General features: G+C 43.0%; 1 protein-coding gene across 1 annotated transcript in view; it reads left to right on the top strand.

The window, feature by feature from the left end:
* celsr3 (cadherin, EGF LAG seven-pass G-type receptor 3) overlaps positions 1 to 15,900 on the top strand; it is a 243,391-nt gene that overhangs the window by 201,901 nt on the left and 25,590 nt on the right. The window contains exons 23-27 of the mRNA XM_067999063.1: positions 604 to 730; positions 2,577 to 2,783; positions 8,143 to 8,317; positions 11,806 to 11,918; positions 12,924 to 13,003. Coding sequence (XP_067855164.1) covers positions 604 to 730; positions 2,577 to 2,783; positions 8,143 to 8,317; positions 11,806 to 11,918; positions 12,924 to 13,003 — 702 coding nt within the window. The remainder of the gene's footprint in view (positions 1 to 603; positions 731 to 2,576; positions 2,784 to 8,142; positions 8,318 to 11,805; positions 11,919 to 12,923; positions 13,004 to 15,900) is intronic.

The following is a 15,900-nucleotide window of genomic DNA, read 5'->3' as shown; positions in this document are numbered from 1 at the left end:
AGCCCCCGTGGAAATTCCAGGTGCCCGTGTTTAATGAAAGCCACAAGATTCTGTTGGAAAGTTCTCACTTTATGGAAAAAGGGCAGAGTGAATGGGTAGCTTAACACAGTAGTGTGTCAATATGCTGTTTGGGTTTCCAATTCAAGTTGTAGGACAATTTTGCACCCACAGAATCTCATGCCTGATTTCAGCTGTGCTGCTAGGAGGAGATAGAGAATGAAGGCCAGAAACGACTTCACAGGAAGGGAGGGAAAATCAGGGCCAATCACCCAAGCTTCTGTTAGTCCTGCTGGTTGGTTTGATAAAATCCTGGGCTGCCAACTGTCTCACCCTGTGGTATTGATGCTTGCCAAGGGAAGACTTTAAGGGCAAAGCAGACAAAATCTAAATGTGCACAACAAATTTAAAACAATATTTTTTTTAAAAAGAGTATGTAGGAAGTGGCCCATTTTCAATTTTATGGGTCTTCATTTTGTATTCCCAGACTGGAGAGAAGCAAAAGAGACAATTTCACTGTGCCTGAACTTACCTCAATCTTCTAAATACCGATGTTGACCACAGCCATCAAAGATTTACCTAACTAATAGTCAAATTGTCTTGCAGGTCCGAACCAGCTGGCACCTGGACAGCAAAGGACTGTGACCTTGTTCACCGAAACACCACACATGTCCGATGTCAGTGTTCACAGCTTGGCATCTTTGGGGTTCTAATGGACAGCTCACACCGTGAGGTAAGCATTATTGAAATGTTGGGAATAAAGTTGGTGAGTATTAATCAAAACCATTTTTGTTCCAGATGTAGCATGTTGTTGTGTCAACGCACAGAACCTCAGAATGGCAGGATATAGGTTCATAACCCTAGTTTTTCCACAAAATGAGTATCTGATCATCACTGGATGACGTGTTGTATTAAATGCCAGGGTTATGGAGGAAAAGCACCAACAGGAATACAGACAATACCTGTTATTGTAAGAAAACAAATTTCCAGCTACAGATATCTAGGGGGTGATTTTAGGAGGCAAATGCGGGTGCGTTGGGGGGTGGGGGGCTCCGAAAATCGCACAAATCCCGTTTGGGTTCGGAAGCCGGCTCCAACCTGCCGGCTTCCGAGTTTCCCAGGGACCCACTTGTGTGGTCGCGGGTGACCCGAAGGCAGATGTCCCGCTGACAGTTAAAGAGCCAAATGTACCTCATTGAAATACTTAAGGCACTTTACCTGTGACAGATGAAGGGATTGGAAAGATTTTTAACTTAACTGGGCGGCTTGCCCAACGCTTCTGATTCACGCCTGGTGAAACCAGCAGTAAAGGGCCGGATCAGAGAACAAGAAACTAAATAAATTAAATAAAAAAGCATGCAAAGAAGTGAAAACACTAAATGCACCTGCCTTTGAAACCTGCTCCGATGTCCAATGTCTCCCGCTCCGATGTCCCCCTCTTCTCCCCCCTGTCTTCCAGTCCAGCGCCGGATCTTCCATTCTCCCCACCCCCGGTCTTCCGTTCCAGCGCCGGATAACATCTGGCTCTGTCTCTTTCTCTTCCCCCCCCCCCCCCCCCCCCCCCCCCCCCGGAGAGGACATTAACCACTATCAAAGTGTGATCGCGTCGGAAACGGTAAGTTTGGTTCATGCGGGTTTGCGACGCGCCCAAACGCCCGCCCCCACTGCCATCCCGCCTCCCCGCTAATATTGGGGCCCTAGTGTTTTTCTAAATCCTCCCTTGGTTAAAAAAAGAATTTGTGTCTGACTTGGCTTTTTATATCAGAAGGCTATAAGATACATCTGGAATTTTGGAGGCAAGGAGGACATTATTAAAGATTTGCAAGTCTTAATATTTTCTAAAGCTGCTGAGCCCCAGGATAAGACTTTGTAATGTTATTATCCATGATTTTGAATTCATGTTTAAAAGATGCAGTGAGCTTGAGAGTTTGATTAATGCTGCTTACTTTGCCATCAGTGGCACACACCATCAAAAGAGATAGTGTAAGCCCGAGACTTCGATAGCAGTGCTGTTTTTGACAGCAACGTAAACACATACCTTTAGAGACAGCCATTTTATTAGCCAAGGAAGCCTGAGCATCTGAGCTGCACATGCTCATTCTGTACAATACAGCAAAGTGGTTTCATTTATTCTGTCCAGTACGTTGGCTTCTCTGGCCATCCATAAACAGTCACAAAAGGTTCTGAATACTGACTTTAGAACAACTATCCATACCTGAGATGGTCTGAGGCCAAAAAGGGGAAAAATAGTCAGTTCCCAAGCAATCATAACCCTCACCTTCAATATAAAGCTTTTTGCTCTACCAGTGTCTTGGTGAGTAAATGCACAGAATAGTGTGGTCTTAATGCATACAAGCTAGAAGGTCCCACAGTTGTGCTAAGTGAGCCAATTTCAGTTAAGGTGGGAGCACTCCTCTATCTCATTCTAGAGATTAAATAAGTGGAGGAGACGCAGAGTGCAAAATGAAAGTGCTTCGTTGGAAAGAGCAATCACGTTACACCAAAGGGCCTTTTCATAAACTATACTTCCTTGTGTTCTTGTAATGGGTAAACAGCCTTTTTCTAAATGTCCCCTGTAGCAGCTGGAAGGAGACCTAGAGACTTTGGCAATCGTCACCTACTCAACTATCAGTGTGTCTCTTGTGGCACTGCTTCTCACTTTCTTCATCCTGACCTGTCTAAATGGACTGAAATCCAACACTCGGGGTATCCACTGCAACATTGTGGCAGCCATCTTCTGCGCAGAGATTGTCTTCCTTTTGGGAATTAATCAAACGGCAAATCAGGTAAGGAAGGAGGCCGGCCCACAGCCACTGCATCTTCACACGGCACACAGGAGTATTGGTGTTTTAGGGTCGTGGAGAGGTATGTGTCTCTATACCTTGTGTAGAACTAGTTGATTTCCTGTGGCATTACTTATGGACTTTTTTTTAAATTGTCTTTCTTCCTGTAACTGCCTTTCTGTTTGTCTCTTTTTGCCTTTTTTTCCATCTATGCACCTCTCATGCATTCTCTTGTCTACAGCCCTTTTTTCTCACTCTCTGTCCCTTTTTGAAATCTCACTATCTTCTCTGTTCTTTACAACCCTCATGCTCTTAAGTATGCCTCTCACACAATTGCTGTCTTTCTGAATGTTTCCCTTCCTTTCTTTGTGTTTCTCTCTCTTTCTTTCCCTCTGTTCGTCTAGCACTCTGTATACCTCTCGCACATTGTCCCTCTGTTTTACTCAATGTCTCTTTATTCTGTTGCACTCGCTGTTTCCTCTCCTATATCATGGAGGTCTGGTAGCAAATTTGGAGCTCTAAATCTCTTGTTAGCAAAAAAAAAGACCTCCTCTTTCTCTGGGAGCAGAGGGGCTGGGGCATGTGCCATCTTTTTGCCTTGTACAAGGGAGTGGTGGGGATGGGGCCGTGTGTTTTCAGAATTAGGAGGCCAGAGCATGGGCATGGGCTGGAGAGTGGGAGGCCCAGACCTGGCATTCCGAGAGAGTGGCGTTGAAGTGAAGCCTAGTATTCGGATTTGGAGGAGCAGGTAAACCAGGACTTCTGTGGGAGGGAGCAGGGAGACAAGGGTTAGGCTACAGAGTGATATTTAGGCAGGGAGAGGGGCATTGGTCTCTGGTTTGCACATTATTACTCATGTGGTTATCAATCAGATCTGTGGGCATACTGTACAACTTTGGACAACATTTTTCTGCATAAAAAATTCCTAAATGAACCCAGAGTCACCAATAACATAAACAGAATCTTAACATTAAAAAGAATAAACAATGCTGCTATTTTAATAGCATTTAAATAGTTCCCCAATGTTACTTTTTGTCTACCATCAGAATTTGGCAAGAACAAGAAGGCTGGTTGCACTAAAGATTGGCTTGAATTGGGTTGGATAGGGAGCTAGCTGTTGTACTCAGGATGAAGTTGAGTCAGGTAAGACGGGGAGCTGGCTGTTACAGTCGGGGTCAGGTTGAATGGAGAGCTGGTTCTTGTGCTCAGGGAGCAGTTGAGCAGAGAGCTGGCTGATGAACCCAGGATCAGTTCAAACAGGAAACTTATTGTTGTTCTCAGGGTTAGGCTGTCTGGGGAGCTGGTGGCTGCTGTTGCTCTTGGTTTTGGACTAGACAGGGAGCTGCCTGCTGCACTTAGGGTTGGGCTGGGTGGGGAGGCGGCTGCTGCACTTGGGGTTGGGCTGGGCGGGGAGATGACTGCTGCATTTGGGTTGGGCTGGGTGGGGAGATGACTGCTGCATTTGGGTTGGGTTGGGTGAGGAAATGACTGCTGCACTTGGGGTTGGACTGGGTGGGGAGGCGGCTGCTGCACTTGGGGTTGGGCTGGATGAGGAAATAACTGCTGCACTTGGGGTTGGGCTGGATGAGGAAATAACTGCTGCACTTGGGGTTGGACTGGGTGGGGAGGCGGCTGCTGCACTTGGGGTTGGACTGGGTGAGGAAATGACTGCTGCACTTGGGGTTGGACTGGGTGAGGAAATGACTGCTGCACTTGGGGTTAGGCTGGGTGAGGAAATAACTGCTGCACTTGGGGTTGGACTGGGTGAGGAAATAACTGCTGCACTTGGGGTTGGACTGGGTGAGGAAATAACTGCTGCACTTGGGGTTGGACTGGGTGAGGAAATAACTGCTGCACTTGGGGTTGGACTGGGTGAGGAAATGACTGCTGCACTTGGGGTTGGACTGGGTGAGGAAATGACTGCTGCACTTGGGGTTAGGCTGGGTGAGGAAATAACTGCTGCACTTGGGGTTGGACTGGGTGAGGAAATGACTGCTGCACTTGGGGTTGGGCTGGGTGGGGAGGCGGCTGCTGCACTTGGGGTTGGGCTGGATGAGGAAATGACTGCTGCACTTGGGGTTGGGCTGGATGAGGAAATAACTGCTGCACTTGGGGTTGGACTGGGTGGGGAGGCGGCTGCTGCATTTAGGGTTGGGCTGGGTGAGGAAATGACTGCTGCACTTGGGGTTGGACTGGGTGGGGAGGCGGCTGCTGCACTTGGGGTTGGGCTGGATGAGGAAATAACTGCTGCACTTGGGGTTGGGCTGGGTGGAGAGGCGACTGCTGCACTTTGGGATGGGCCAGGTGGAGAGTGGACTCCTATTTATAGAGTTGAATCACGCAGAAAACTGGCTGTTAAACTTAGGGTGGGGCCAGGAGAGAACCTGGCTGCTGCATTCTCAGGATTAGGCTGGATGTAGTGAACAACCTTCTGATAAGGACAAAACCTTGAATCCCAAACAAATCTTATAGAATCCAATGTTAAATCTGTTGCTTGCAATGGACGTTAATGTAATTTAATTGGACAATTACCAACTGTTGCAAACAATTGATTTGATTTAGGATTTTGGATTAATTGTTCATTCTCTTTAGATGCTTCTAATTATGATGGCCGAGGGAAGCTGAGCTGTAGCGGGATTATCTGTAGTGCACCTGTAGAATGATCCAGCCATGTTTCAGATGATCCTGAGTCCAGGTACTGGTTCTGGCTTAGCTAATCTTTTAGCATGCTCCAGCTCAGCTAAGCTAATTAGAAGCATCAGAAAACTTACAAGCTAGGGTATCAGCTTTATGCCATGCTACAGCTACAGCCAATGCGGTCAGTTGACTGCAGCCAATACAGTCATGGGCTACAGTTGCTCCCAGTGCTCAAGTTTAATTTTCTGTGTTAACTGTGCCTTGAAGGACAAATTGGACAGCTACTTATAATAGGCAAAATACCCATGCGCAGCCAGTCTATTATAAGCGCTTACCCTATATATGGAAGTTCTAATTGTTCAACTGAATCGGGCTTCTACACTGTGTTCTTGTATGAAACTCTGTTCATTCAGCAATTCCAATACACTTACCCACATAGGCCTTCAATATTTTTTTAAGTTCAGAGACCTTTGCTATAATTACTGAATTTATTCCATTCTGTAAGACGATCACAATAATACACTCATAGTTGCAGCACTTATGTATTATGGCTATTATGCACTGACGAATTAAAATAAGTAATGCACAGGGATCATATCCTGTATATAATACGTCTCATTATACAGGACACTAAATATCGCAGTAAAGCCACGTTATGGACGTCAGCACATAATCAGGGTTGACACTCCTGTGCAGTACTGTGTGAATGCTGCATCGTCAGGTGCTGTCTTTATTAAGCCACTATACTGAGACCCCACCTGCCTGCTCAGGTAAACATAAAAGACTCCAATTTGCAAAGAAGAACATTGAATTCTTCCAGTGTCCTGACCCAACATTCATTCCTCAACCAACAGCACCAAGAACAATTTTCTGGTCATTCATTCGTTTACTGTTTGTGGGATCTTGCTGTGCTTAGATTGGTTGTAGCATTTGCCTACAAAGCAGTTTTTCATAAACTGTTGTTTGTAAAGTGCTTTGGTATGTCCTGAGGACATAATAAGGCACTATATAAATGCAAGTTCTTTTTTCCTTAAACGCAGTATGTATTTTTTTAAAATAAAAACAGAAAATGCTGGGAAAGCTCAGCAAGTGAGGCAGCATCTGTGGAGAAAGAAACAGAGTTAACATTTCAGGTCAAAGACCTTTCGTCAGAATATTTTTTTTATCAGAATGTATTATTTTTTACCAATAAGGTCACACCTTGCAAAATTGGAACTCTTGCCACTTCCACAAGACTCAGAGCAGTAAAACATGATGAGAAAGAAAACACTGCATGATTTATAAAAATAAAGGCTGGTTGGGAGCACCTTATCGACTGAAACCCAATCTCAGCATTCAGATGACTAGATAAATTGACGACTCGTTGCATGATTTAAGATGTGATCGAACCCTTCCGCCACGTTACAGCTTTCAATGCACTCTCACACAGCTACTTATTTGCTCAGACCAAACCTGAAAGAGCTGATATAATGTTGAAAGGAAAATCTCTGCATATTATACTGAGGTGGAATGATTCATGTGCAATAATGGGGAAGATTTTTCATACGTCCTTAATGAGAACCACTGCACATTAAGAGTTCTTTGGCTTAAAGGCACTGTGCTAGCCACATGTATTCAATATCCAATTTACAGATTCTGACAATATTGTTTTACATGCTTGTCCAAGAGTATTATCACATTCAATGGTAAGATAATTCTGGCAAGCTGGGTTCATCAATCCTGAAAAATCTCTCACAACAATTAGTGTTATATTGAGAGATGTGGACAGTTGTAACATCTGTATTTTATTCACATTACAGTCTCAGCACAAATATAGCAGTGTTCCTGTATAGGAGAGGAGCCATTAGTAGCGACCATCTGTTTTAAGGGCTTTCCAGCAAATGCCATATGTATTAGAAGCAGGTAATTGTTATATATTGGTTAATTTCCTCAGTCTTCCCTTCCTCCTGAAAATTACAGGCTTTTAAAACCCATGCTTTGCATCAACTAACCACTGTTTCTTGTTTTACCTCCTCCTTGTCCTTCCTATTCGTATCAACCGTAATGGTGTCCTGCACTATGGGTCTTGTCCCTTCACCTAAGTTTCTCAATTTAAAAAAAGACTAGAATCACTCTTTGTGGAGATGCCATTAATAGGAGATTGTAAGTGTCAGTAATTTGTGTAGAAGTTACGTCTGAAACCTGCAAAAAGAGAGATGGCTGGGAAAGAGTTACATGGAAGATGATATGGCAGGCACGGATTTACAGAGCAGCAATTCAGTTGAGCAGCTCTGATAGTGTCATTCACTCTCCTGAGGAATTTCTGAATGTCAGCAGAGCCCCAAGATTGAATTGCTGCCTTCAACTAATTGCCAGACATTTGCTCCGTATAATTGAAATGTTTATTCTTGGAAATAACATTTTTTTAGTGGAAGTTTTCCTACTGTTAAGCAGTAAGAGCATTGAACACATAGGATGAAGCATGAAAGAAATACCATAATAACAGGTGTGTAGTTTGCATCTGTGCAGGTTGTTCCTACAACTCTTACATCGAGCAGTTGAGTGTAAAAAAAAAAGCACTGGTGCATGATTTATGTCCCAAGTTCATGGGTGATAGAAATCTATATAAAAGGTGGGACTTATGGTACTAAAATTGAGTTATATAGTGCAAAGTTATCTATTCTTTACCAACACGTGGCCTTTTAATACGGGGTCTGTACTAATTGTCAGCATTTCTTTCCCACAGTTTCTCTGCACAGTGATTGCCATCTTGCTGCACTATTTTTTCATGGCAGCCTTTGCCTGGATCTTTGTGGAGGGGCTTCACATTTACCGGATGCAAACTGAAGCAAGGAACATCAACTATGGTGCCATGAGGTTCTACTATGCCATTGGTTGGGGAGTGCCCGCCATCATCACAGGTTGGCATCAGTAGTACATGCAATGATAGACTGGTATAAATGTACACGCACACCAAAGAAAAGGGACAGTTCACACCTGTCTAGTACTATGTAGCTTCGTTGTGTCTAGGTGTCTCTTCCTGTGCATGTATAGTTCTCAGTGTGCAAAAGATAGGAACTCACTCACTTAACAGTGTTGTGTCCTTGATTACACAACTCCAATCCTATGTGCTTTGACATGATGTATCCTCTAATTGCAGCAAGTTTTCAGATATACTTTTTTTCTGTCTATAAAGCACAGCTATGACAGATTACTTTTTTGGAACATGCCACACACCATTACCTGGAGAAGAGTGTGAGCACATCACCTGCTCTGAGACCTCTGCCTAACATACTCTGTACCTGTGTGCAGGTGTGGGCTGGAGTGAGTTGTGTCAGAGTTCCTTCCCACCCTGCAACAAAGTGCTATATCCATTTACAAGATAATTATAGGTGAGAAAAACCATTTGGCCCAAAGTGTTGTTATTTTCATATCTGAGAAGGGAGTTCAAATTAAAAGTTCTGTAATCAAGTGAAATCTGCTGTATTGACTTTCTGCGACTCTTTAATTTTTACCTTCAGTAAACCTCATTGGTAGTCTATAGCATGAATTGTATGTCTTGATAACGACTCCCAGCCTCCACTCAGAGTTTCCGAGGGGGCCATTTGTGGGGAAAATCTTCATCCACCCCAAATAAGATGACCCGTGATAGAGGGCGCATGACTGGGGTGAAGGGAAGTCCCAAGCCAGGATTTTCCTTGACCCTGACTAGGGATCTGCTGGGAAGCCAGTATGCTGAGAGAAGGAATGCCCCACCTAAGAGTACAGATCTGGGTCTTGACCCCAAACAAAGGTCCTTTGAAGTGGCGGGCCTCGACCTCTATTGTCTCCTGCCCTCCCCCAGTGACAGATGTCCGAGATGCGTCCCAAATGCCACTGGCACCTACTGGGAATATTAAAGTTGGTGAATCTCCCCTTAGCTCTATTTGGTCTGCCATGGTTAGTAGTGGAAGTTCCCAATGGACAGATACCAGCAATTATCCAGTGATTATTGGCCCACTGAAATTCTTCTGCTATCTGAAATCTAGGAGAATCCAGGATTGGTCTGGTCAATCCCAGTGGGCTAATTACAGTGACAAGGGTAACTCATTGACCTCTAAACAATGCAACATTGTGCCAATAAGGTCACACTTTGGTTCATAAGCAGTATGGGCTCAAAGATAACATAGATCTTTAAAGTTAGGAGTTCAGGTAGAAATGGCAAATGCAATTGAGGGATTTATGCATACAGGTATTGAACATAAAAGCAAGGAAGTGAAGTTGAATTTGTACAATACATTGGTTAAGCCCACAACTGGGAGTATTGCGTGCAGTTTTCGGCACCTCGTTATTAGGATATTCGAGCCATCGAAATGATACAGCTACGATTCTCTAGAATTATATCAGGAATGAGGTTATAATTATGAAGAAAAGATTGAAAAATTGGGACTTTGACTAATAGAGAAGATTAAAGAAGGTTCTAATAGAGTTTTTCAAAATTATGAAAAGTTTTGAGAGAGTAAATAGTGAAAGATTGTTCGCACTGGATGGTGAATTGATAATAAAGAGCATAGACCAAGGATTATCACTAGAAGAATGAAAGGGGAGGTTAGAAGAACTTTTTATTATCACAAATGACAATTGAAACAGATACAATAGCATCATTTAAAAGGAACTGGATAAATATTTGAAAAGGAAGAATATGAAAGGATAGGGGGAAAGAGGAATAGAATGTACACCTGTAGTTGAGTTAGCACTAGCACAGATATGATGGGCTGAATGGTCTTGTTCGGTGCCGTAATTTTTTTGATTTATATTGCTAGTTTTGTGGACTGAACTTGTATCTATTAGGAGCAAGACTGAGGCGGGTCACATTCATTTTCAACTATATTTCAGAGTGAGAAAATTCAAGTGGTCCTAAACTGTGCTGTCACGCTTTGATTCAGTATTTTGTTTTTGCCACCAACCTTCATGTATCTTCCTTCAGCTAATACGTCTTGCCTCTACTATCGCCATCTTTGCTCGGTGATAATCCAGTTAGTTTTTTTGTCTCTCTGTCTCTTCCCCTGCCTCCCCCATGACTGCAAATGGAAAACCTTGTTTCTATGCAGTGGTGCATCTAGCGACATGGAGGAGAACTGACAAAACTCATCAACTGGGGCAAGCAAGTTTAAGTCCTTTGGGACTTACCCTGTGACTTTGTTTAAGAGTCAAGTCATTATGTGCTGCTCAGCTGCCACAACATTCTGCTTCATTGTTGTTCTCATGAAATTAAGATTGAACCAACAATCTGAATTCTCACACCCGTCATATCGGCTTGTGTTTTCACATCATTAGTGATTCATCTCTTCAATCCTCAGAGGGCAAACTATCAAAATATTGAACTCTTTCAATACTTAAGGTAGTTTTGCCATTTTGAGCATTATTTCCAACCTGTACATCTACACAACTTGAATTGCATTTGAGATTGTGCTCCCGCAGCGTTCAAAGACTTAAAGGCAGTTTTATAAGCCAAGGTATCCAAGATTTCGGAATCATAGACATCCACCGATCTTGTTTGGAAATTTTAATCCTACCAGGACCCCTGAGTTTCAGAATCCCTGAATTGTCTTGTTCTGTTTTGTATTTCAGCTGCCCACAGCATCTCTGATTTTTGAGAATCCCGGATATGGTTTGGATTTGTGTTTCTAATTTCACTTGCAAAGAAGGCACTCCCTTCCCATTTTTTTAGTTTATTAGTTTCTCCATTTTAGAGTCGTTGCCCCTCCCAAATCACATGACACACCCCAATCTGGGCTGTCAAGAACAGAGACGTGGAGGAAGTGAAGCATTTAGTGGATAACGGTGTGGATGTGAACAGGATACAACAAGCTGGTCGAAAGGCCATCCACTTTGCAGCAGACTGTAGTCAGCTTGAAGTGCTGGAATTCCTGATTCACATTGGAGCAGAGATTAATGCTGCAGGTGCACATGGTTTCACAGCACTTCTGTCAGCAAATCTACAAGGGACATTTAGAATGTGTGAAATTGCTGGTATCCAACAATGAAAAGCCCTGAAGGAACGAGGTACTTTTGGACTCTAAGGGAATCAAGGGATATGGGGATAGGACGAGAAAGTGGAGTTGAGGCAGAAGATCAGCCATGATCTTATTGAATGGCGGAGCAGGCTCGAGGGGGTGCATGGCCTACTCCTGCTCCTATTTCTTATGTTCTTATTCTCCAGTTTGGAAGAGAAACTACTTGCTCCTAAGTATCTACCTACGTAACTAGCCACGGGGAGGCACACAAGAACAGCCGAGGATGGCCTGTTTTTTATTTTCCCCCCTCCCTTTCTGTAGGGGATCTTATGGGCTTCTGTCTGATACCTTAGAAGATTTAAAACTCAATATATTTTCCATTTCTCAATCTATGACTAATACTTGTTTTCCAGGTCTTGCAGTTGGTCTGGACCCGGAGGGTTATGGGAATCCTGATTTCTGCTTGATCTCTGTACACGATAAACTGATCTGGAGCTTTGCTGGACCAATTGCTGTTGTTATTGTGGTAAATATTACTCCCCTGCATATTGTAGAATATTTTTAAAGTGGGTACTAGAGCTTTGTGCCTTCCAAAAATGTTAAGATTGTAGATGTAATATACAATCTTAACATGCTTCCTCTTATTTTCATTAAACTTCTACTCCCCTCTATCTGACTATCCTCTTGAGTTCTGCTACTTGCTGTTGTCTCTCTTGTTCGCATACTTAATCTCTCACCACCCTTCCTTCTGAGGACTGCCATATTCTATAAGAGCCTGACCCAAAAAACAGGAAAACCTCCCCACAACTGTGTGTTTATGCAAACTTTCTAGACCACCGATGAACTGAAAATATGTGAAATTTAATATTTTCTGAAGACCCTCTTTGAGTGTGTGCATTATTTCAGAGTTTGGTTGCAAGGAACTTCTCATTTGTTTTCTTCCCCCTCTTTGGCTGTAGTTAGTTTTTATTCCCTGCTTCCTCGTCTTTTCCCCCATGTGATCATCTTTGTCATGATAACCTAGTATAAAAGTCATATTCTGTTTTTGCTATTATCTACATCTCCTCACCTAATATATAATTTGGACTCCTTTTTGAAACCTGAGCTTTGTTTAAAGTTTCACTTCAATGTTTGCTGCTTCAGTACTCCAGTGCAGTACTGAGGGAGTGCTGCACTGTCGGAGGTGTCGTCTTTTGGAAGAGATGTTGAATCGATGCCCTGTCTGCCCTCTCAGGTGGACGTAAAAGATCCCAAGGCACTATTCAAAGAAGAGCCAGGGGAGTTCTCCCTGGTAGCCGGGCCAATATTTGTCCTTCAACCAACATCACTAAAACAGATTATCTGGTCATTATCTCATTGCTGTTTGTGGGACCTTGCTGTGCGCAAATTGGCTGCTGCATTTCCTACATTACAACAGGGGCTATACTTCAAAAATGCTTAATTGGCGGTAAAGCGCTTTGGGACATCCTGAGGTCATGAAAGGTGCAATATAAGTGCAAACTTTCTACCACCTCTTCTTTCTTTCTTTTAGATGAACATTGTGATGTCCCTGTTGGTAGCAAGAATGTCCTGTGCCCCAACACAGAAGGAAGCAAAGAAAAAATCAATACTGTGAGTAGTCAAAGAAGTAATGTAAAATAACTAACACCTTTGGTATTTTTTACTAGTGTTTTTAGATTTACTGCAGATGTTTCCGTTGTTTTCTCAAATTGACATTCATTCGTATGCCTGGAGTTTTGTTATATGCTGAAACAAGTGGACTTTTCAAGCAGGTCTTTCACCCTGGGCATTTCTAAATGTGAGTGTTAAATCCAAAAAAGCATTTGGAGTAACAATCTTTGCCAGTGACATGCCTTCCAGCACAAGATAATGCTGTTGTTGAGGATTTTGTATTTTTTGCTGTCATGCGAAACAAAAATATATGGATTGCTTTGCAATAGTACCATCCTGAAGTCACTTTTAGACTCCTTGGGGAAATATGTAAATCCTCTCAATTGAATCAAAAGGATATAACTGTGCGAGAATGGAAGAATAGATCAAAGATGATTAGGTAATACCTGATAAGGCGCATACTTCATATCTACTGTAGGTGTGAATCTCATCCCAAGCTTTAGGGAAAGGGCTTGAGTGATGAAGCAGATCAAAACAGTAATACATTAGTGCCTATATTTTACCACACACTCACACGCAAACAGTTGACAGGATGCACTGAGTAAAGTCCAAGCAGTTCTTCCCTGGGACAAATGTTTAGCGGTCCTGGGAAAGATGATTTACAGTAGGGTGGGAGACAATGCAGTGAGTCTTGATTTTAACATAGTGAGATGTAGAGAGGAGAAATGTATATAATGATGGATTTAAAGCTAAGGAGGAACAGGAGAAGAAAGTTCAGAAGACCAACGACAATAGTAGTGTTGATGAAATGGAAAGAAACGAGAGGTTGTGGTGTAGAGAAAGATTGGGAATCAAAGGTGAGAGAAGGGTGATCTATCAGACAAGTCTGTGAAGCATTTTGTGATGTCCTAGGAGATGAGATAAAGCACTGTACAAAAGGAAAGTCATTCATATATCTTGTCCAGGAGTGTGTGAGAAGTATTAAAAGAACCACCCAAGATATGGGAGTGGTTTTCAAGTCTTGAACAGACTTGAGCACTGCTTGATCCATACTTGCAATTTCAGTCGTAGCCACAGAATTTCCTGCACTGGCTTCTCTTCCTGCCCCCGCACCCTTACCTCTGTAGTCCCCCAAGGATCTATCCCTGGCCCCCTCCTATTTCTCATCTACATGCTGCCTCTCGGCGACATCATCCGAAGACGTGATGTCAGGTTCCACAAGTATGTTGATGACACCCAGCCCTATCTCATCACCACCTCTTTCGACCTCTCCATTGCTTCTGTGTTGTCAGCCTGCTTGTTCGACATCCAGTATTGGATGAGCTGCAATTTCCTTCAATTAAATATTAAGAAGACAGGAACTATTGTCTTCAGCCTCCGCCACAAACACCGTTCCCTCATCCCCTCCCTGACCGCTGTTTAAGGCTGCCCAATTCCACCTCTGTAACATCGCCCATCTCCGTCCCTGCCACAACTCATCTGCTGCTGAAGCCCTCGTCCATGCTTTTGTTATCTCCAGAATTGATTATTGCAATGCCGTCCTAGCCGGCATCCTATCTCCACCCTCCATAAACTTGAGCTTGCCCAAAACTCTGCTGCTCGTATCCGAACTCGCACCAAGTCCTGCTCACCTACCATGGCCTCACCCCTCCCTATCTCTGTAACCTCCAAGTTCTACAACCCTCCAAGAACTCTGCGTTCCTCCAACTTTGGCCTCTAATGCCTTCAGCCGACTAGGCCCGAAGTTCTGGAAATCCCTCCCCAAACTCTCCACTTCTCCATTTTCTCCTTTAAGACCCTCCTTAAAACCTACCTTTATGACCAAGCTTTTATTCATCCCTCCTAATATCTCCATCTTTGGCTCAGTGTCAATTTTTGTCTGATTACATTCCTGTAAAACACCTTAGGATGATTTCCTTCATTAAACGTGCAATATAAATGCAGGTTGTTGTAAAGAGTTAAGAGTTTGAGGGAGGAAAGAGTGAAGGGAAACAAAGTTTCTTAGCAGCTTTAGCAATGGAGGAGATACAGGAGTTCCATTGGAGATTAGTGGAAATGATGGGGCTGAGAATGTCAATGGATAAATCAGGACTGAAGGTGGGACCATCAAAGCTGAGAGATGATAGCTGTTGATTAAACTTGAGAGACATCAAGAAACTATAGGTGAAATTTTCTGCTTTTGCATTCCCAGCACAGACATTGCACGCCAAGAGTGGGATTGGAAAAAGGAGCATAGCGAATAGTGTGCCCACTATGTAGCCCACCTGGCTTTCCAACTATTAATTTTAATGGATGGAAAATTGGGTGAGCTGTATATTGGGTGTGCTGACCTCCGTAATATTCTGATGTGTGCGAAATTCTGCGCTGGGATCACAACAGCAGCAAATGACCCCCTTTTTCTTAAGACTCAAAAGAAAGCGAGTTTTCATCATCGGCCTCTGCCACATACTCCATTCCCTCGCCCTCTTCCTGACCACTGTTGCATAGTTGTTTTTCATTTAAAAATTAAGTTCTGTTTGACATGTTTCAAATAAAATACACAGATGTCAACAACAGCTCAACAGGAATTCCAACAAAATCATAAAATAATTATCAAAAAGCAAAATAAAACGTTCAGCGATCATTTCCCAGTGGCCATAACTTAAGCCTGGACTGAGAGATTCTACAACTTCACGACTGACCAAAGGAGTTAAAACTGGCAGTGTTCTTCAGCAGCAAGGCATCTATTACATTAGGAGACTAATGGAGTGGGAAATAATATTTCAAACCCATGAGCTACCAAATAACTCTGCTTTTTGTATAAACCAAGTTATCTATGTCATTAAGAGATAAATAAGGAAAAATACAAAAGGTTATTCACTCATATGTTTTTAAGGAACACTCAAAGTACAGATGCT

Source organism: Heptranchias perlo, chromosome 17 (assembly GCF_035084215.1).
Source record: "Heptranchias perlo isolate sHepPer1 chromosome 17, sHepPer1.hap1, whole genome shotgun sequence".
Taxonomy (NCBI): Eukaryota; Metazoa; Chordata; class Chondrichthyes; order Hexanchiformes; family Hexanchidae; genus Heptranchias; species Heptranchias perlo.
This window is presented reverse-complemented; position numbering and strand designations above follow the sequence as displayed.